The sequence below is a fragment of the Callospermophilus lateralis genome, chromosome 9, assembly GCF_048772815.1.
Source record: "Callospermophilus lateralis isolate mCalLat2 chromosome 9, mCalLat2.hap1, whole genome shotgun sequence".
NCBI classification, from domain to species: domain Eukaryota; kingdom Metazoa; phylum Chordata; class Mammalia; order Rodentia; family Sciuridae; genus Callospermophilus; species Callospermophilus lateralis.
Window position 1 is genome coordinate 42352434 of NC_135313.1, and position 22269 is coordinate 42374702.

General features: G+C 38.6%; 1 protein-coding gene across 3 annotated transcripts in view; it reads right to left on the bottom strand.

Moving 5' to 3' along the window:
* Myo1b (myosin IB) overlaps positions 1–22269 on the bottom strand; it is a 174532-nt gene that overhangs the window by 67218 nt on the left and 85045 nt on the right. For all 3 annotated transcript variants that reach the window (XM_076866621.2, XM_076866620.2, XM_076866619.2), the window contains exons 5-7: positions 10637–10741; positions 6637–6683; positions 1321–1384 (exon numbers count right to left, since the gene is read on the bottom strand). In XM_076866621.2, the coding sequence (XP_076722736.2) occupies positions 1321–1384; positions 6637–6683; positions 10637–10741 (216 nt within the window). The remainder of the gene's footprint in view (positions 1–1320; positions 1385–6636; positions 6684–10636; positions 10742–22269) is intronic.

Here is a 22269-nt window from a genome sequence, read left to right on the forward strand (position 1 = left end):
AATGTGCCTAACAAGTTTGTCAGGCACTACAATCATTTGCTTTTGGTTACCTCATGAGTACTTTTATTTCCATATTTGGCATATAAAGTCATCTAACCTAAGCAGCACTAACCTAACTAGGGTTTCTAAGTTATCCATCTCTTCTTCCACCAGACCAGGGCTCATTTTACCTGTTTCATATTTGGGGTTCAGCAAAACATTTCACTTGAAGAAGAAATATCATCTATTGAACACACTCAGGATACTTGTGGGGTTTTTTGTCACTTTTCAGCACCCTTGGGTAATATGGCAGCCAGGGACAATGGACGATTCAGTAGTGTGACCCTCAAAACATGCAGAAGGCTTCCAAAGGATAACTAGACGAGGTGCACAAAGCCCTATTTGGTATATTAAAATTTCCAAACAAATCAGATAACAGGGCAGCACCATGGGTACCTCAACCCCCAAAAGCTGACAGCCACTTACAGACACTAACTATGCCATGTGGCACTCTTGTGCCTACTTCAGAAAACTCTAGACCAGACCTCACCTGATTATGTTCACTTTTTACCTTCACTTTAACAGAGAACACTTCACTTCTACAGTCACAAAGCATGTCTAAAGGAGGCTAATAAATCCATGTTTTATCTAACAGACATATCACATTTTAACCATTTAAATATTATTGGAAGAGAAACAAAACTTCTCAAAATAACATTTGCAGTACAGGTCCACTCCTTTTGTTTGATAAATGTTTCCAAAAATTGTTAATTTTAAACTAACTCTCTGTATTTTGTTTTTAATCATAAGCATTTTGTTAAACAAAATAACCCTTAGAGCCAGGTGTGATATTGCACACCTATGATCCCAGTGGCTCAGGAGGCTGAGGCAGGAGGATGGCAAATTTAAAGCCAGCCTTGGCAACTTAGTGAGGACTGAAGCAACTTAGCAAGACCCTGTGTCAAAATTAAAAAAGGGCTGGGGATGGGGTTATGCCCCTTGGTTTCAATCCTGGTTACCAAAAATAAAAAAATATATAAAACCCTTAGATCTTTTCCATACAGAATTGGCTTAAAGACTTATGGAATATAAAAAACAGCTGGACAAAAACTTATTTCTTTAGCAGATTTCTAAAAATATCTTCAAAGATTATTAAGTGATCTTTAAAAAGACTTACAAATTATATTATGAAGCCATGTGAAATGCAAAGGCTAAAAGTCTAAATATAAGAAAAGGAAACATATCCTTATACCCATCTCTTAAAGGTCAAGTATTTAAAATACTCTATTATATGTTTTACTATACTGAACTTCTCTACAAAGATTTAAGTAAAATACTTACAGTTACTTATCACTCCTCCCAGTGGATCACCCTTAAAGTCAAATTCAATATCCATATATTTGCCCTGTTGAAGAAAAGAAAGGCTTGGTGAGTTTTCAAGTCCACCTCAAAACAATTCGTTAGTGTACTTCTTAGAGAACATCAAATAACTTCTTATGTTTATGCACTTGTTTAAATGTAATTAAGAAAATCAGTTTATATAACCATGATGTAAAACAATATGTTCCATAAATAATTCATACTAAATACCCCATTAGCTCAAAGCTAATCTATTCTGGTGCTAATTTAAGAACAGATCTTCTTGGCCATTGTGTGACTTTGCCACTTCAGATATGTGTTTCAAACTCCTGAGGGATGCATGTACTCAATTTAAGAATAAAAATCAGGGCTGGGGATGTGGCTCAAGCGGTAGCGCACTCGCCTGGCATGCGTGCGGCCCAGGTTCGATCCTCAGCACCACATACAAACAAAGATGTTGTGTCCACCGAAAACTAAAAAATAAATATTAAAATTCTCTCTCTCAAAAAAAAAAAATTGTTTAAAAAAAAAAGAATAAAAATCAGGGAAAACAAAGTAGTCCTTACATACGCACTGATTGGGAAGATAAATTACTTTTCAAGGCAAAAAAGGGTCAAATCACGGCTATAAACTCCAAAAATATTGGACAGTGGGTAAATAAACCATTCTGTTTTTATAACTATTCAGATCAAATACACAATTATGTGGTGTGACTAGCTCAGAATCAAAGACTAATAATCATTATTACTTTTTTTGGCTTTTGACCTAGATTATACAGCAGTATATAACCCAGGTTCATATTTCACTATACAGATGGTATCTTGAGACACACATGGAGTTCAATATTGTGATTTATAAAGAAATGGTCTATAATTGCCTAAAGAGTAACAAGAACAAAAGAATAACCTCAACAGCTGTTTCTTGTTTAGAAAAGGATGTGTTGATCTGGTATGTCAAATCCTGGATTTTGTTTCAAGTCCTACACTAGTAATAGATAGATTGGTTTATAAATAATTCTCCTTAAGTATTCCTCTAACTCTTTCTAATTTTCAAAACGATGGGGAGGGAGAAGAAACACGACCACATGGAACTCGGTCAACAATGCGCTCTGCGACTCTCTACTAGCTAAAGCATGCTCTCTCACCATCTCCTTTGCATTGTCATCTACCCTTTAAATCTTCTACTTATGCATTAAGCAACTGTCTATTGAGTACTTCCTCAATGCCAAAGTAGGAATACAGGAAAGCAAAGCAGTCTCTGCTCTCAGGGAACATATACGCTCTGGAGGGGACTTGACAAGGGAAACAGTTTGTTCTGGTGTAGGATACACCCTACAACGGGTCATGCTGCTAAGCATGGAAAGCAGGACAAAATAATATCAGGAGTTTTTCCCAAGTGAAATGCAAAGTCTCCGGAGATGTGAGTAGGAGAACAGGGATAGTGAGTGGGGAATCGGGTGTGGAGAGGAAAGTTGGAGCGCACTGTGAAATTGACATGTCCTCCTGACAGCAAGCCACGTCACTGAAAGATCTTAAATAAGGAGGCATTTAACACACCTGCCTGTTTACAAGATCACTTGGCTAGTGGGGGTATGGACTAGAAAGGAGCAAGACTAGATAAATCTGATGGCAGTCAGCTGCAGTGGTAAGGGAGGAAATGCTGGAGGCTTCAAGCAGGAGCAGCAAAAGAGAAAAAAGAGTTGAAAGCTACCCAAAGAATCACAATGACAGGCCTGGGTTGAAGAAGGAGATAAGCGAGGATATAAAACATCCAGGGATGTGGTCTAGGCAACTGAGTGGACACCAAGACCCTCTATGGTGGGGACACAGCAGCTACTAAAGAGAGGAGATTATAATCCTGTCGAGGAGGTTAGCAGTCGACCCTACAGGAGAGAACAGAAGTGGTCCTTGAGCACAGGTGGCAACAGATCTAGAGCTCAGGTGGAGGGATTAGTGTAAGACATGCATGTGCAGGGACGCACATACAGGGGAGGCACAGGATGCAGAATTAATTCAGTTAGTGGGCCTGAATGATGGCAGTGACCATATGGAGGATCATGCTTTTTAAAAATTTTTTATCATAATTTGTTATGTATGACAGCAGAATGCATTATAATTCATATTATCATGCTTTTTTTTAAAAGAAGGTATGAGACTAGGATGGGAGATTTGAAAAGAAGAAACACTGTAGAGAAAGGAAAAGGAAGCCAACCATGGAAAAAGAGCTGGACAGTAGCGAGAATTATGCTGATGGTGGAATGGCACTCTTCTTGTGCAGCCACATCCTGATTCTCTGCCAGAAGCTTGGTTCTGATAATGCCGCTAGTCTACTAGCAATAACCAGCAACTTCCAATCACCTGCAATTAAAGTGTGAGACTCTAAGACTGACACTTGAAGCCCTCCAGCTGAGGCCTTGACCCATCTTTCCTGTCCTGTGTCCTGAGGCTCGTTTCACGCACCCTCTGGTCCAGCAGCCAGGAACTCTGGTACATGCAGGTCCATGTGGCCCTTCTCTTCAGGCTTCCTCAGGCTGGAAGTCCAGCCCCCCCTGTCCTCCACTCGACTGTGACACACTTAAATCTTTGGGGCCTCTCAGGACTGTCCCCTGCCCCAGATTCCTCCAGTTTCTCTCTCCTGGTTGTCTGTATAGTCTCACCTGTACCTTTCATGGGGAACTTGCTCTTTGATGTGTTGTGTTATAATTATTTTTAGACATGTCTAGTTTGTCTAGTCCATAAGCTTCTTTAAAAACTGGTGCATAAGAAGGTACTTGTTCCCATGGCCCCTATCATTGTTGTGATGACATCAATGAGGAATACATTGACTCCAGAGATGAAAATAAAAAGTCTTCAGAAAATAAAAACCAGCTGAAGTCATAGAGTCTAGGAAAGGTGTCACAGAAGTGACATTTGATGTATGATACTCCCAGTGATGTGAAGGTCGAGGGACAGAGCACAGCATACAGAAGGAAGCACAACTGCAAAGGTCTGAGGCTAGGAGGTGCTCGGTGTGCCTGAGGGTCACACAGGCCCATGTGGCTAAGGCAGTGTGAAAGAGGGCAAGGAGCAGAGATGAGGTCCCAGAAGGGCAGGCCTCAGCTCAGACGGGGGACCCAGGAGGCCCGAAGCAGCACATGCTGTAATCTAGGAGCAAGAGGGCACCATGGAGCCCTTCAGTAAGGCAGCAGGGGAACTTCAGTCTGTGGACATGATTCCAGCTGCTGCTGAGGAAAGACTGCAGGCTGCAAGGTGAAGTGCAGGGAGGCTGATGATTAGTTAAAACAGTTTCAAACAAATAAATCATTTTCATAAAAAAAAAAAAAAATTATTGCATTGGAGTTTGAGTAATGGAATTTCTGCAACACTAGCGTTTCTTTCCAGTGCTCCCAGCATCTAGCTCAGCACTTTGCACATGGTGGATGCTCAATGCACTGCCCACTCCCAGGAAGACTTGGTCAAGCAAGAAAAAGACTTTCAAAATATTTTTTTTTCAAAACCAGTTGATTCTCTTTCTTAAATGAAGTTTGATATGTCAAACCAGATCTGCTGGGATGGAGAGGAGGACACCAGGGGGCCCTCCTTGGGTACACTGGTCTCCAATGTCAGTTATGATGAGCATGTAATTAACTGCAACACAGCAGACTCTTCCCAATTGTTCAGAGAAGAGATTGAGGAATTCATTCTAGGTTAACTAAACCCAGCTGAAGGAACTGCAAGTTCCCTGGAGAATACATAAACCACTATTAGGTTCAGCAGTGACTTTAAGTACTGTAGCATCCTACTACAAAAATTATAACATATATTTGGGCGTATTACTAGTCTAGTCACAGACCACAAAGCAGAGAAATTACTAAAAACTGGGCATGAAATGACTTAGCCTATAATCAAGCGTTAATCTCACATCCTAATACCCGTGTTATAATAGGATTTCTCTGAAGCTACTTAATAAGCTAAATCTCCTGCCAAACCTTTCGCTAGATTTCAAATATTACTAAATGGTAATGACCTTTTAAGCAATATGGTTTTATGCATTTATACTGCCTAAATACTAAATATTTTTGTAAATATTTAAAAGTGTGTGTGCACATAATTGGTAAACCAAATAAAATTTCTAGCATATAAGAAGCCTGATGGTTGGAATTGCTTCTATCTGCCCATACTTCACTTCTAATTCTATTTATGCAATGAGATTAGCCGTGTTTCCACAACAGGAGAAGGCATGGCTCAAATCAGTTATAACAACTTAACAGACTAATCTGATGGAAAAAATTCACAGCCTTGGAATTAGAAATTTATTTAGCCTCTCACTTTCTAAACTCTCAAAATTGCCTCACCTGAGGTCATTCTCTTCCTGAAGCACTAGACAACCCTAATAAGAAAAAAGCCAAAAGGGATCTAAAAAGAAGGGGGAGAAAGATCAGGAAGAGCCTCTGGTAGAGAGACATAAAAGATCATCAAAAATGGTCCCCAGTGGCACAAGTAATGTATATGAGAAAACAGTTCAGAAAGCAAATGATCTTTTGTCATAAAAATGTATAAACTTGGTGAAACTACAGGGAAAAAAGAGCTGTTTTGAAACAGCACTATCACATGTACCCTAAACCCCAGCTGTCTCCAGGCAGTGTTGGTGTCTCTGTGAAAACCAGGGGCATGAAGGAGCCTGGCACAGCTGGAGAGGCCCAAATGCCCAATGTAGAGGGCACATGCTGGAGTATGAGAGGATACCAGGCTGGAAAGGTGACATGGACAAGGTGTCTATTAGTGGAAATAGCATCTACTAGCTCAACCAAGCTCAAGACATCAATCAGCTTCAGCTCCCCCTGCCAACCCATACACCCTTGTATTTCTCATCAACCTTATTGATTTTACCTCTATCAAGATTTAGAATATATTTTGGGCCCATTAAATAAGGAATAAGGGTGACAAACTGCACAAACTTGAGAGTTTTTCTTTCTACATAATTGCTGATTCTTAATTATGATTAATAATAATGCCAAAATTCAGATAAGTAAAAAGTCTTCTTAAATAGTCTCATTTAAATTACTCATGGAATTTTATAGTAGAAGATGACAAGAAAATATAATTTTTTAAAAAACAGCTTATCACTCCAAGAATTATTAAAAAAAAAAATCTCAGAAAGCAAAAATCGTCCTTATAGAATTTTCGGTGTCTCAATAGGAATGGTGCTCTTCGTATTTAAAAAAATGTGTGTATTAAGAAATATTAAACATCTCCTGGTTGTTTAAACATACATGAGCTAAATATTAGTGTTAACACTTAAGCTTATACAAATACTTACAAATCTAGAGGAGTTGTCATTCCTTACAGTTTTGGCATTTCCAAAAGCTAGTAAGAACAAAACAGATGCATGGTTAAAGTTCACAGAAAAAAAAAAATTTTTTTTCAAGCAGAAGATACAGCGAATATAATTGCTGGCAAATACAACTTGTACCAATGACATTTCTGTACAAACTTTCCATAAAAATATGCTTAACTAAAGTTTTTAATAAGTTGCTAAAACTTCCATGTCTTATTATAAATTCATAGAAAAACAGCAAGTTACTCCTCTGATTCATGGAATTTTTGTGAGCATTACCATAAACTTAATCTTACCTAATTCAACACCTTTTAAATCTTTTCAAACAGAAGTCAAGTGAGTTGCCAGCAAGTGGCTTTTATTCTTCTACTATTATAACAGGCTATTTCAGAATTACTCTGTATTATCAAAAGTTTGATGGAACTGGATTAGGTTTCCAGATCAGAGAAGAAAGCATGTGGCACTTCAATTAATTTTAAAACAAAACTACTTATTTAAATATGATCAGTTATATAACTCTGAAATACCAAGATTTGGGGATGACAGTCATTTCCAATAGCCTGAAAATGCTACACAGCTTCAGTAGTTTATGTCCATCAGACCTAAGTAAAACTTGTCAGAAAATAAAGAAAACAAAACTGATCTATAATGCAAAATAGGAGCCTGTTTCATTCTTAGTTGCTTCGAGGAGACAAATCTCCCATGGGAATCCCTTTTACATGAGGGTCCACAAGAATCATGTGGCTGACCCTCACCAGGCACAGAATGCCCCTGTTTAACTAAGCCTGGGCACTAGAGAGTGGCAAATTAATCTAAGAAAATGATAGCAGAGAAAGAGGCAGTATAAGCTTAAGACATATCTATCAGGATAGGGGACCCCCATTTGAATCTTTGAAAGCCCAGCAGTGCATCTCAAACTTCAATACGCAACCCAGTTGCCTAAGGATCTTGTTGAAGTGTAAATTGGTCTAGTGAGCCCGAGAGAAATAGGAGACTATGGATTCTACCAAGTCCTCCATCCACGCAGACTATTGTTGGGATCCAGAGGTAGCTAGCAAAGAGGAAAGCATAATAAAATGGCCAACAGAAATGATTTTTGGAACAAGAGGCTGGACATCAAATATCTGGAGCCCTCCAGAACTTATTCAAGATAAGCAAGGAGAAGAGAATTGGAACAATCATTGCTCAAATGAGCCCTGAGGCTAAAAACTGGTTCTTGTTTTCAAAATAGTCATTTATAAAGAAGTGAGGGAGCACATTTATTAGAAGGTAACTCTGAATATTCAGCACCTAAATGTGATGTGCTCTAATTCACACACTAGGTGGCTGTTTTGTTTTGTTTTGTTTTGTTTTATTGAAATAATTAATAATAGTTGGCTTGAGATCAGTTAAGACAAAATTTGCAATATCAACACAGAAAATATTTTTTGTTTTAAGGATGCTGCCTGAACCCAGGATGGCTCAGTTAGTCCCTAACACCAAATTCTCTCTTCAACAGAAAGAAAACGAGATGCTGTGTTGAGCAAGGAAACCTGTACACTGGAAATACTCAACAAGGGGAATTTTCTAGGGAGGTTCCCATGCTTATCCCTTGTTCACACAGGCCAAAGCTTTTACAAGTGTGATCTTGATAATGGCAAATGTCAACCAAGTTATCATGAAAACTCGACATTCTCATGCTTTCTTTGCTAGGCCTTTGTGGTGGGTGCCAAGTTAACTAACTTAAAAGCCCCAAAGTCCAGCACAGGACGCTGTCACATAAAGGACAGTTTATTGAAGCTTGAAGGTCAGGGCCAAGTGAAGGAATTGCTTTAAAAAAAAAAAAACTTGATTTAGGGCACCCTTTGCAAGCCACAAGTCATCTTTTCATCAAACAATTCTAAGTTGCACATTACTAAACACAATCCTAACACTGAAGTCCTTTATTGTGAGCCACAGAATCCAAAACAAGTGTTCCATTATAAAACACTCGAGACACATTCCTCGTTTGTTTTTTTTAAGTTCATTGTTCTAAATGTTCATTTACAGTAGCAGCTCCAGTTCAAAAGTAAAGCATTCCCATAAAAGATAATTCAGGCCCACAGTGGACATTTCTCCCATTTCCTGCACTGCAGCCTAGATTGAAATACCACTGAATAAAGAGCCAGATTCTAGTCACAGATGCAAGCTATAACATTCCTTAGCAATGCTCCTTTAGATCACAGCATTCTTAAAATAAGCATCTACAGAATAATAGCATATGAGGAACTCATTAACTTAAAAGCAAAAACGAATAAACAAAAGTCAAATATTACAATAATAAAATGAAGAGATACCACTTTCTATAGCTTCTTTCTTGGTTAAGTACTGAAGGGGAGGAGTGGTCAAAAACAAAGGAATAGATGATTTGGTCTCTGCTTCTCTCATATCCTACCATCCAGGGATAGGGATGCCAAGATGTCTCCTTGTAATAAAATGGAGAATGTGAAGCACAGAAGTGTTTCTTGGAGTCAAAGGGAATGCTCAGGGTTCAGGAGCATCTCCAAAAGGGAAGGAGGAGCTGGGGCTGAGAATAAACACAATAGGGCAGGGCTGCCTTCCACACTAGGGGGGTGCCCACCTAGCCAGAGCAGTTGTGCCATAATCTGTGTTAAATCTTGTCCTTCCTGACTTGGAACAAAGAAACCGAACTATTTCTCTAGCCCAGAGATTTTAATGAGTTGTAGTTCTGACTTCCCAGGCAGTGTCTGAAGACATTCTTGATTCTAACACCAGGGGTAGGAGTACAAATGGCATCCAGTGAGCAGAAGCCAGAGATGCTGGCCACAGGACAACCCTCTATAGCAAAGATGTGTCTAATCCAATAGTGCTAAGGTGGTGAACCCTACTCCACCCCCAGTAAATGTGTTGCATGACAGTAATAGCATGCTTATAATATGAAGTGCATTGAATGGCTTCCCATCAACAGGGAAAGGCTTTGATTTACTGTGGGAAAGAATGGTTTATGCTGATGGCACATGCCATCCTTTATGGAATTAATGGAATTTGTCTCTGGCTTCATTTTCAGATGGTGTCTTATAGACTAAAATGTTTGTGTTCCAAAATCATATGTTGAAGTGCTAATAACCCTTGATGTGATGATATTGGGAAGTAAGGTTTGATGCTGTTTTAAGTGTGTGACTCCCATGAGGGATCAGTGCCCTTAATAAAAAAAAGAGATTTCTATTGTAATATTGTGTGCATGTATGAACATGTAACAACAAATCCTACCACTATGAGAAACTATAATGCACCAATTAAAAAAACTGGGGGGAAAAGAGATACCACAAAGATCACTCTTGCTCTCTCTCCTGATGTACACAAGGAAAAGATCATACGTACATACAGCAATGTGACAGCCACCTACAAGCCAAGAGAAGTCACCTCAGGATGAAACCTACCTTGCCAGCCCCTTGTTGTTCATTTCCAATCTCCAAAAATGTGAGAAAATAAATTTCTGTTGTTTAAACTGTCCAGTCTGTGGTACTTTGTTATTGAAGCCTGAGTTAATACAGGGAGCCAACCTGAAAATCTGTGAGCTCTACAGTCAGGTATAGGCTTTTTATGGCCCTGAAAAAACTGGTCCTTAAATGTTTCTCTGATAGAGCTCATGTTTCCTTAACAACAGAAATAACCAGGCATAGGTATTCTCTTGAAAAATAAAAGAGTGTTACACCATCAATTGCAAATATCAGTTGACTCTTTTAAGCAAAATTTAAGTCATTCAAATAAAAATCAAAAGGGGGAAAAGGATTACAAGTGGGAGTGTTCCTTTTCCACGAGTCAACCACTTCCTCCTTCAAGTTCTTAGAGCCAAGAGTTCCTAGGATGCTTACTTGCTCAACAAGTCTTGGCTTGAATCTCGTTCCTCCTTTTCCCCTCCCAGAATGCCAGATACCTGAAGTGCCCTCAACCTGAATCTACGTTCAAGTGACACTGACCTAATGCACACAGAAAAACCTACCTTCCAGGACCGGGTTGGACTGTAAAAGTTGCTCTTTGACTTGATTAACTTCTGCTCCTTTTCCACAAACAGCGGCCACATAGGACATGACAAGCTTGCTGGCCTCTGTGGATGAAAACAAGCCATATTAATTCATTAAGCAGAAACCTTAAAACCTCTTTGGGGCCATGAAATTTGGGAAAGAAGACTCACTAATGGTATTTTCAAATGCTTTACTCGTGGGGTTAAATGATGCTTCAGCAACATTTTTCTATGTGTGTGCTTTCTATTCAATGACATGTCACTGATTCAGGTATAACAGAACTTAGTACTTGAAGGTTACTGCTCAGATATTAGAAAGATCACTTAGAATGATGGCCAACAAAATCTCAGGAGAATTATATTCTCACAGCAATCAAGTACACACAATTATTGTATTTTTTTTTTACAGATGATTCAAGCCCAAAATATCCTGGTAACCTAAGCATCTTCACCAAATGTATTTTTAGAGTTTAAAAGAACTGATCTTCCTCAAAATATTTTCTAAATCAAATTGGTTTGCTCACAATGAAAACCAATTGATAATTCTTCAATTCAATTAAAAAGCTAAGCAGTTAATGTGGGGACTCGCTCGATCCCTTGAGGATATGGTCATTTTTCATAGACTTTAGCAGTATCCCTGAAAGGTAAACTGGTAAGAGCAGCAGGTCACATGGGGCAGACAAAAAATTCTTAGCTCAAATTGGTAAGGTGAAAAAAAACTTGGTTTTGATGGTTCTATCCTTCCTCTGATCTCTCTTAGCACCTGCCTCCTAGAATGCGACCCTTTTAACAATGAATTAATTCCAAGGAAGGTTAATGGGTGTTCAAAGATAAAGAAGCCCAAAGTCAAATGAACTTGAGGCCACAGTGAGATGCAGTGAAACAAATGCCCTTATCATCAAGCTTCTGAGAGCCTTTTATATGAGCGTGTGCATTGAGGAACTCTGAAAGAGATCTAGAATGCTTCCTTTCCACCAGTTATTTTCCATGGAATTTGTTTGCCTCCTGTTGAGCTGTCCAGTTCTGCCCTTCATAATCAGCATCTGGGAAATGGTCAACTATTAAGTGTTGGCAAAATAAAACATATACCCTGCTCTGGGCAGTTGAGGTAAGGACACTCATCTCCCCAGGTCTTGTTTTGTCCAAGTCTTTGTTCTAGTGCCACTGTGCGTGGGCATGAGGTCTCCAGGTGTGAGCGAGGTGCCTCTGCCTCAGGGTGTAAGGGCAATCTCAACACTGCTACTTCTTCAGAGGAGGACTGCAGATGGATTCCAGTTCTACCTCCCACCACTGAGGAATAGTAAATGAACAACTTTGGTGCATTCCTCAACATGTACTTCAGGGCCTTTAAGCAACCTAAAACATCAATGATAACATATGGAGCATCAAGAATCCATGCACCAAGAATTGAGTTCTAAGAATTGAGTCCTAAGAAGACTATTTTTGGAGCTGGAGCTGTAGTATGGTAAAGGAGAAATAAACATTCATGGAGCTCTGAGAAGTATGGTCGGAGGTTGGGTACTTCTTCAATGACTGCAGTTTCCCACCAATTTACTTTCCAAGTAATGAAAATGGGTCCAAATATATTCCATGGTGCTCTGTGATGGTCGACTGCTGTGATCTCCCTGCAGTCTTTTTCTCTTTGTGATGTTCTTACTTTACAGGACACTGTCCACATAACACATTCTGCATTGTTGAAAGTTCCTGACTTCCATTTTCCATTGTTCTCAGGGTTTTACTATATAAAAGCTGGTAAACCATGTGTACCCAGTCCTGTCTCTCAGTTCAGACTGACCTGACCTCACTTACAGTCTATGTTCCATTACACTGCACTCAAGTCTTTAGTGCTCATTTCCTCCATCCATCCATGCAGGGTCAAATTCTGCTTCTGGTCACATCAGGACACCTTCTTTCTAGGCCTGATGTCTTTCCAGTTGAGGTGAAGCTGCATGCCCAGAAAGTTCCTGGCATTCTGTGCTATCTGGTTCTCAGCTCTGCACTCCTTTCTAGAAATCACAAGTGCATTCCCACTCCAGGGTCTAGTCTCCAATTCACCTCCAGGCTTTCTTTCTCACTATTCAATCTTCTCAGCAGTATTCTGTGCTCCCCAACCCCACCTATACTCTCACATACACTCTGGATATTCTTTCTTGACATAAATTTCTGGTCTGTATTTAAAACTAGAAGACTGAAAACATGCATAGGTAAAATAAACAGTGGCGCCCGCGCACACGCGCGCACACACACACACACACACACACACACACACACGCTTTAAATAAAGTAGGTTTTCTCTTAGGTAAATTGACAAGGTATATAATAAGTCCAGGCCAGACTATTTGTTTATGCCGGTAACTATGGACCTTTCTATAGACAAACTTCAAATTCATGACCACATTGAGTTCTCCGCAAATCCTGTTCTGGTCCATGATAGACTGAGGGGAAAACTGCCTTATGGGAAGTGGTGGGTGGCAAGCAAGAATGAGAACATTTTGATGATTGCTAAAATTGATTTGGTTTCTCAGAGACCTCATAATAAGCTGAAAAAAAAAATTGGGATCAAGTTTTCTAAGGGTCAAATCTGTTTGAAAATGGCACTGGGAGCAGATCTCTTGGGACTGAATTGGGATTGGGCTTATATTATCTAGCTGGTAAAACTGTTTATAAGCCAACAATACCTACTCATTTAAATTAAAATTAGAAGTTACTTTTATGAACTCTATTTAAGCAAATTCAAATATTTTTAAATATAATTCAAGGACATAGTTCAATGACATATATCCAATGACACATGTTTTAACAGCCAATATCCAAGTTGATAAAAATCTAAGTTCAGATTCTTAACTATCTTCAGGAATTATATTACTAGGCTTGTTTTAATAATTTTTGGAAGCTGGGGTTAAGAGTAATTTTCTTTCCAAAGAAAGTTGGAAAGAAGAGACAAGTTCTACAAGAGATGACTTTCCTAACATAATACTTGATCTTTAACTCAAGCAGTTCATGAGATAGTTACTACTTTAGAAAAATAAGTAAGGATGAGCTAACTACAAGGTCCAACACAGTTGAGTGGACTGTTTCCATAACACTTCACCATGCTGGAAACAGAAAACAATGGCTATTCTCATGAGGCTTTCCATTTCATTTCCTTTTGGCTCTTTAGTGCTAAAGTTCAAATAAATTTGAATCTGTATTCAAATATTTGTATGTTTATACAAACTTTTATCTAATAACTTCTATAAATGAAAAATATTATATATCTCAAGAGAATCAAGAACTGAATATCATCATCCATATTTCCAAGTCCAGTTTTTGAATAATGTTGACTTAATACTGGCATTTAAAATTGACAAAATGTATCAGGACTGCGCAGAATCAATTCCTGGTTCATGATTTTCTCTAACTCACAGATACTTTACATATGCATATGTATGTGTACATACATGTTTAACTGTCACTTGAATGTTAAAATTTGTTAGCAGCTGAACAAACAAAATGTAAAGTATTGAGTCAAAATCTCTTCACCAGAAAACGGTGCAACATTTAGGACTGAACAGATATTTTGCACTAACGGACAAATGACCTGTAACAAAATAGTTCTGGATCACAATATCTATATCAGAATTAATTTCTACAAAAAAATGGAAAGGGGTTATTTACAGATGACAATTTATAATTCTGGGAATTCTGTAAGAGTAAGAATAAATAACTTAAGTCTTTATTATTTAACTCTTCACATTGTGTTTTAAATAATAAATATTATGTTATTATGTAAGTATCACTATCAGAATTATATGTACTCAAAATTATTTTATAAAGAAAGAAAGCATTGACAAATAGCAGTATGCACAGGAGAAAGGAAAACATTTCAAAGAAAGACATTTGTAATCATGTAGATAAAAGCATGGGAATCCCACTCCCAAGACATTAAAACCTATGCATGTTAATTAAGCAGGCTCCATGTGGATTCAATCACTGAATGTATGGGGGTGGTAATAACAATAAATAAGCAAACCTTAACTTAAAAAAAAAGGGCTTCTAATATATTTATTCAGGAGTTATAGGTATCTATGGATGTATTCATAGATAAATGCAATGTCATGTATGTCACATGTTATACAGCTTACAGGAAGAGCCACACATTTATACACACATTCACAGATACATTTATCTACTTCTCTATCTCTCTAACACCTCGGTTAAGACACTCAAGTTTTTTCAGGGACTGAGCTTACAAAAATCCAGTGATTCATAGACCTAAAGAGTAAGACTGCTTAAACCAAAAGGACCTGTTTGCGTACAATGAAGCAGTCTCTCTGCTGCTTAGCAGAATACCCTTATTAGCAGTCCTGAGTCTGCAGGGCTGCAATATAACCCAGCTGCAGCATGTCCAAATTCATCAGTCAGGCAACCATAAACTGTTCCAAACAGAAATCAAAAATCATGGGTTGTGCAGTAAGAAATGCAGCCTTCCCTACAAGAGGAGTCCTGGCTGGTGACTTTTTCATTGAAATAAAACCAAATATCTGTCATCCATTTTTGAAAGAGGGCCACAAAACCTGTGATAAATTCTTACAAACATGGATCAAGAGGGACCTTCCTCAAATAGGGAACATACAAAACAATAGCTCACTCCACTCAGCCTTGAGTTTGATGAGCCACTCTGCTTCAAGGTGGACCCAGTCAGTGGCATAGGACACCCAGGGATGTTAAGGCTACAGCAGATCAATGATACCTGTCACTAATGTAGGAGAACTTCTGTGGACATGAAGTAGGACGAGGTCATTCGGGGTTTAGAACCTAAGGTCTTAATGAGCAAGGCAGGCTACATAACTCTTCTAGCAGATGGTTGATGAGTTCCTCGAAACTGATGTAACCGTAAGGTTAGAAACCAAATGATTTATAATGTTTTCTTCTTTCGGGATCATCTTCTCAGGCACCAAGATTTATTCTGATATCCTTGGAAAAATGTAGCTCTGATGGTTCCCTCATGTTCCTTCCTGCCCCGACCAATGCCTGAATGGCTCTCCACAAATTATCTGTATTCACAGTAGTGAATTTTGAGCTCACTGCCTAGAAATACTTGGGCACTTTTATGAGGCATGATGAATTTTTTATTTAGCACAGCAGTGATGAATTAAATAGCACCCCAAAGGGCTCAAAAGAGTTCATGCCTCTCCCTAAATGCCCATGTTATATAACCTCGCACGCAGCTTAAGACTATCTCTAATGTTTAAGACCAATAACATCACCGTCTGCCAGGGGTGGGGATGGCCTACTTAAATTAATTACTTCTTATAAAATAAGCCCTCTGACACTATTTGGTGATTATCTATATAAACTATTAAGTACAGATTCTAAATAAAAGAGATATTCCACATAGAGTACACAGAACATTACAAGTTCTCAGTAAATATCAGCTCTCTTCGTGTTTCATTTACTAACACAGAACTTTAATAACTATGCATACTCAAAACTAAAACTGTCAAACCCGTAAATAAGGTGATGTGACATTTCAAAAATGTTCTAGCATCCCTCTTCCCTCAGAGCTGAGTTAAAGATCCCCCTCTACAAACTCCTCCTCTTCTGTGCAGCAATCTCTACATTACTGTCCATCATTTCATTTTCCCACAAGCAATCTTCATGAAGCAGAGAATTTTAACAACACATAAATCCTTTACAGCCCAGGGACTAAAATTTAAAATCATAATCAAATTTGAATTTTTCTACCACTGGTTTGGAAAAGAAGTCAGCAAACCTTAGGTGTCTCTTTGGAGACCGAGTAATAGTGGATGCTTTTGAGATCTATAATCAGAAAGAAAAGCTCCTGAGTGTAGCCAGGTGGTTCACAAAAGCAGCAGTTCTCTGGAGCAGCATCCCCTCACAGCACAAGATTTAGTGATAAAGGACAGCTGAAGCATTCAAGACTAGAGCTCATCATGAGATTCAAGAGGCACAATAATAGCTCAAACACCAGACAAATGCTTCAAGTGACTCTAAGCAATGTTACCTTAGGGTATGGTCCAAAGGCCAGCACTGCTCAAAGATAGCCAGTCCATGGACTGTCACTAATCTACAGGTAAAAACAGGCTTTTAAAAATTGTTGTAGCAATTTGACAATTATTTTTGTCTGCTAAAACTTAAGTAAATATTAGTGCTTATGTATTCTACCTGTTCTTGTTATTTAACTTTACTATCATTGGCCAGCAACAGATGAGGGTATGGCCCTGCTCTGGGGGTCTGTGGGGCCCTCCTCCAGCTCTGGCCTGGAGCAGTACCTATCTTGTGTGCTGCACATGGAACAGTATCCCTGGAGGCAGCTCTCTACTCTCCAACTTATGCTTAAGAGCAAAGGGATCCCAGGAGGGGCTAACTCCAGGGGAGATGATGGGGGAAAGGATTCCAAGGTGTTATCAGGGCACAGAAACAACAGGACAAGTTATTGAGCAGAAAAATAATAAAAGAGAAACCTACACAAAAAGGATGACAAACTCCATGCCACTGAGTTCTACCCAGAAGAATGAGGTGTTTTGCTGTCTGAGTTGTGCTTTTCCCCTTATCAGCATGACCACCAACCCTCTGGAATAGCATCAGCCACCTCCGTTCAGTTTTTAAATAAGATACATGAGCCCAGAAGGAGACAGAATCTGGCTCTAGAAGCAAGTGGTATAGTTAACTCTGAAGAAGGAGGATGTCATACCCTGACAGTGCTAATTAGTGGATGTGCTGCCTTCTTGGAACATATGCTCCAGAGGACATGAAAAATTGGCCAGGACCAATCAAACAAGTGACCGCAACCCACTTGTAATGACTCACTTAGGAACAAATTGATATAATGAGAATGCCCTTTTAAAAAATTATATATATATATATATATATATATATATATATATATATATGGATATACACATAATTAGTCATAAAAAAGACTGGGTTAAACAACTAAAGAATTTAAGAGGCTTTGGAATACTTTCATGTCTTCTTCCATAATAAAAAGGAAGTTATGAGAAGGGAACAGGTGGGCTTGTAGATAGACTCAACAGGATGAAAGATGGGGTGTAGTTAGAACACCATGATAAATGCCTTCTGGTAAGGGGCAGAATCTTACCTTACCTTGCCACCATTTTCTTTTCTTTAATTTTCAAAATTAGAGCTACATATTGCCAATTATACTTTTTTTTTGGGTACTGAGTATTGAACCCAGACAGTGCGTTACCATTGAGACACATCCCTAAGTCCCCTGACCCTCATTTTTTTTTTTTTTTTTTTGAAGCTGAGAAATACAGCAACTTTTATTTTTACTTTGAGACAGGGTCTCACCAAATTGTATAGAACTTCACTAAATTGCTGAGGCTGGTCTTGAACTTGTGGTCCTTGTTCCTCCTGCCTCAGCTTCTCATGTCACTGGGATTATGTGCGTGCACCACCACACTCAGCCCAATAAAACAATTCTTAAAGTGTGATCTGAGAAGATCTTACTTTTGTAATGGTCCAAAGGCAAGAAAGCATAACATAAACACATTCACGCTTTAAATAGTTTTGTGTGGTCTGCCACCATTTCCCTCAGTCAACCTGGACACAAACTCACAGCTCTGTTGCTTCTAAGAATCAAATTCATTTCACAGGAAAGAACTGGTCAGGGAAAAGGAAAAAGTAAAAGAATTCACCCAAAGTGGCCATGTCCTGTTAAATTTCCTACAACACAAAAGAGATCTAAACAGCCAAAGATTGTAAAAAGTGACTGGGGGGGGGGGGGTGGTTGGTGGGGAAGAGCCAAAAGACAGAGAACCATCATCACCCACTGTTGTGAGTGGTTCTCAAGAGAGTTATGGCAGGTAGCTTGGACTGGTCTCCATGTGGACACAAAGAATAGGATAATATAGTCTAGCAAGAGAGCTAGCTTAGATGTAGAACTGTCAGGATTGGAAAGTGGATTTTGTCGAGTGAAATACAGGAAAGGAAGAAATTGAGATGACCTACATTTCTAGTTTGATAATTAGATGGAATGGTGGTCACGTTTACTGAAATCACAAAGTTTGGTTACAGGAGGGTATAGACAGAAGTCAAGAGTTCCATTTCGCACATGCTTAGACTAAGACGTAACTACTCCAGCAGAGATGTCAGGAAGACACTGGGTATACTAACTGGGTGATCTGTTAAGAAGCACTGGCTGGAAACATAAATGTAGACAATATGAGCATGATCAGGGAATAGTCAAGACTACCTAAAGAGACACAACAGAAAGAGGAAGAAAGATTCCCAGAACTAAGCAAGACAATCAATTAACTGCTGCCAGGAGAGATCTATATGGTAAATGAGACTGGGCAAAATCTAGGATCATTCTTTGGCCTGATGTTTTTCACTGTTTTTTTTTTTTTTTTCCCTAGTCTTTTAAATATAGACATAAGGCTGGCTCCTTGGATTGGGGGTGATATCCATTCCATCATTTATATGTAGAGAGAGACAAAACAAAATCTCTCCTTTAAAAAACACTGGTGGTTAGTGGAAGGAGACTTACCAACACAGGTAATGGTTGTAAGGCACTCAAAAAGAACATGTTCTGTTCAGGTCCTTTGCCCATTTGTTGATTGGGTTATTTGTTTTCTTATTGTTTAATTTTTTTGAGTTCTTTGTATACTCTGGATATTAGGGTTCTATCTGAAGTGTGAGGAGTAAAAATTTGTTCCCAGGATATAGGCTCCCTACTTACCTCTCTTATTGTTTCTCTTGCTGAGAAAAAACTTTTTTAGTTTGAGTAAGTCCCATTTGTTGATTCTTGTTTTTAACTCTTGTGCTATGGGTGTCCTATTAAGGAATTTGGAGCCCGACCCCACAATATGTAGATTAGAGCCAACTTTTTTTTCTATCAGACACAGAGTCTCAGTTTTGATATCAAGCTCCTTGATCCATTTTGAGTTAACTTTTGTGCATGGTGAGAGAAAGGGATTCAGATTCATTTTATTGCATATGGATTTCCAGTTTTCCCAGCCCCATTAGTTGAAGATGCTATCCTTCCTCCATTGCATGTTTTTAGCACCTTTGTCAAATATAAGATAGTTGTAATTTTGTGGATTGGTCTCTGTGTCCTCTATTCTGTACCACTGGTCCACCCGCCTGTTTTGGTACCAGTACCATGCTGTTTTGTTACTATTGCTCTGTAGTATAGTTTGAAGTCTGGTATCACTATACCGCCTGTTTCATTCTTCCTGCTTAGAATTGCTTTTGCTATTCTGGGTCTTTTATTTTTCCAGATGAATTTCATGATTGCTTTATCTATTTCTATAAGAAATGCCTTTGGGATTTTGATTGGCATTGCATTAAACCTATAGAGAACTTTTGGTAATATCGCCATTTTGATGATGTTAGTCCTGCCTAATCCATGAACAGGGTATATTTTTCCATCTTCTAAGATCTTCTTCTATTTCTCTCTTTAGGTTTCTGTAGTTTTAATTGTATAAATCTTTCACCTCTTTTGTTAGGTTGATTCCCAAGTATTTTAAATTTTTTGAGGATATTGTGAATGGGGTAGTTGTCCTGAGGACATATAATCAATCAACAAGTACATGAAAAAATGCTCACCATCTCTTGCAGAGAAATGCAAATTAAAACCACCCTAAGATATCATCTCACTCCAGTAAGATTGGCAGCCATTATGAAGTCAAACAATAACAAGTGCTGGTGCAGATGTGGGGAAAAGGGTACACTTGTACATTGCTGGTGGGACTGCAAATTGGTGCAGCCAATTTGGAAAGCAGTATGGAGATACCTGGGAAAGCTGGGAATGGAACCACCATTTGACCCAGCTATCCCTCTTCTTGGTCTATTCCCCATAGGGATACAGCTACATCGATGTTCACAGCAGCACAATTCACAATAGCTAGACTGTGGAACCAACCTAGATGTCCTTCAATAGACAAATGGATAAAAAGAAAAAGTGGCATTTATACACAATGGAGTATTACTCAGCACTAAAAAAATGACAAAATCATGGCATTTGCAGGGAAATGGATGGCTTTAGAGCAGATTATGCTAAGTGAAGCCAGCCAATCCCTAAAAAAACAAATGCCAAATGTCTTCTTTGATATAAGGAGGGCGACTAATAACAGAACAGGGAGGAAGAGCATGAGAAGAAGATCACCATTAAATAGGGATGAGAGTGGGGAGGGAAAGGGAGAGAGAAGGGAAATTGGAAATGGAAAAGGAAGGAGACCCTCATTGTTATACAAAATTACATATAAGAGGAAGTGAGGGGAAAGGGAAAAAAAAACAAGAGAGGGAAATGAATTACAGTAGATGGGGTAGACAGAGAAGATGGGAGGGGAGGGGAAGGGGGGATAGTAGAGGATAGGAAAGGCAGCAGAACACAACAGACACTAGTATGGCAATATGTAAATCAGTGGATGTGTAACTGATGTGATTCTGCAATCTGTATACGGGGTAAAAATGGGAGTTCATAACCCACTTGAATCAAATGTATGAAATATGATATGTCAAGAACTATGTAATGTTTTGAACAACCAATAATAAAAATAAATAAATAAGTAAGTAAATAAAAAGTTAAAAAAAAAAGAACATGTTCAAGACATGAAGACATGAAGAACAGGAAAGGAGAGGAAATGCAAATGAATGTGCCAAAAGTATGCTCTGTGTATCTATAAATATACCACAGTAAATTCCATGTACACTTACAAAACACTGATTTATAGATAGATAGATAGATAGACAGACAGAAGGAAGAGAGAGCAGTAGAGCAGAGGAAGATGAATAGGGAAAGTAGGAGAGAATAGAAAGAGGGGGCATCAGGGACTGAAATTGAGTAAGTTAAATTCCATGCATGGATGATTAGGTCAAAATGAACCCAACTATTGTGTATAACTATAATGCACTAATAAAAGTGTTTAAAAAAGAAAAAAATAAAGTGGATAAGAGCAGGGACTCTAGAACCATACTGCCACCACTCAAACCCCATCCCAGCCACTTACTGTATAAGTGTAGGCAAATTTCTTAACCTTTCCAAGTCTTAATTTTCCCATCATAAAATGGGGATGACAAAATACTAACCTCCTACATGTAATAGGCTAAAAGAGCACAATGCCCAGCACACAGTGCCACCACAACTGAAAATAATCCTAAACTTTTGTTTACTTCCTTCTGCCACTTGAAGCAGCACACTGACAGATTAGATGTTTCCAGAACAAAATGGCCATGACAATGAGGGATTTGAGAATAAGATCCAATTCTCCTTTAACATTAGCTCTCATAAGCACACTGCACTTATGTATGCACGTACATGTACAAATTGCATTCAGATTATACCTTTATAATCTGAATGCAATTTGTACATGTACGTGCATACATACATATGTGTATGTACAGTACAGAGCTCTTGTTTCTCTCCACTACTAGACTGCAAACTTGGTAAGGGCCAGGAAGGTGTCTGCTCGACAATGTATCACTAGTACTTAGCAGAGCACCTTTCAACAACTAGGTAATCAGTAATTTTTTTTCCTGATGAATAAATAAATGAATGTACATCACATGAGAAATTTTTGAAGAAAAAGAACTTTTAGCCCAAGGAAAATATGATGGTTGACTTAAAATGAGTGTCTAAAGAA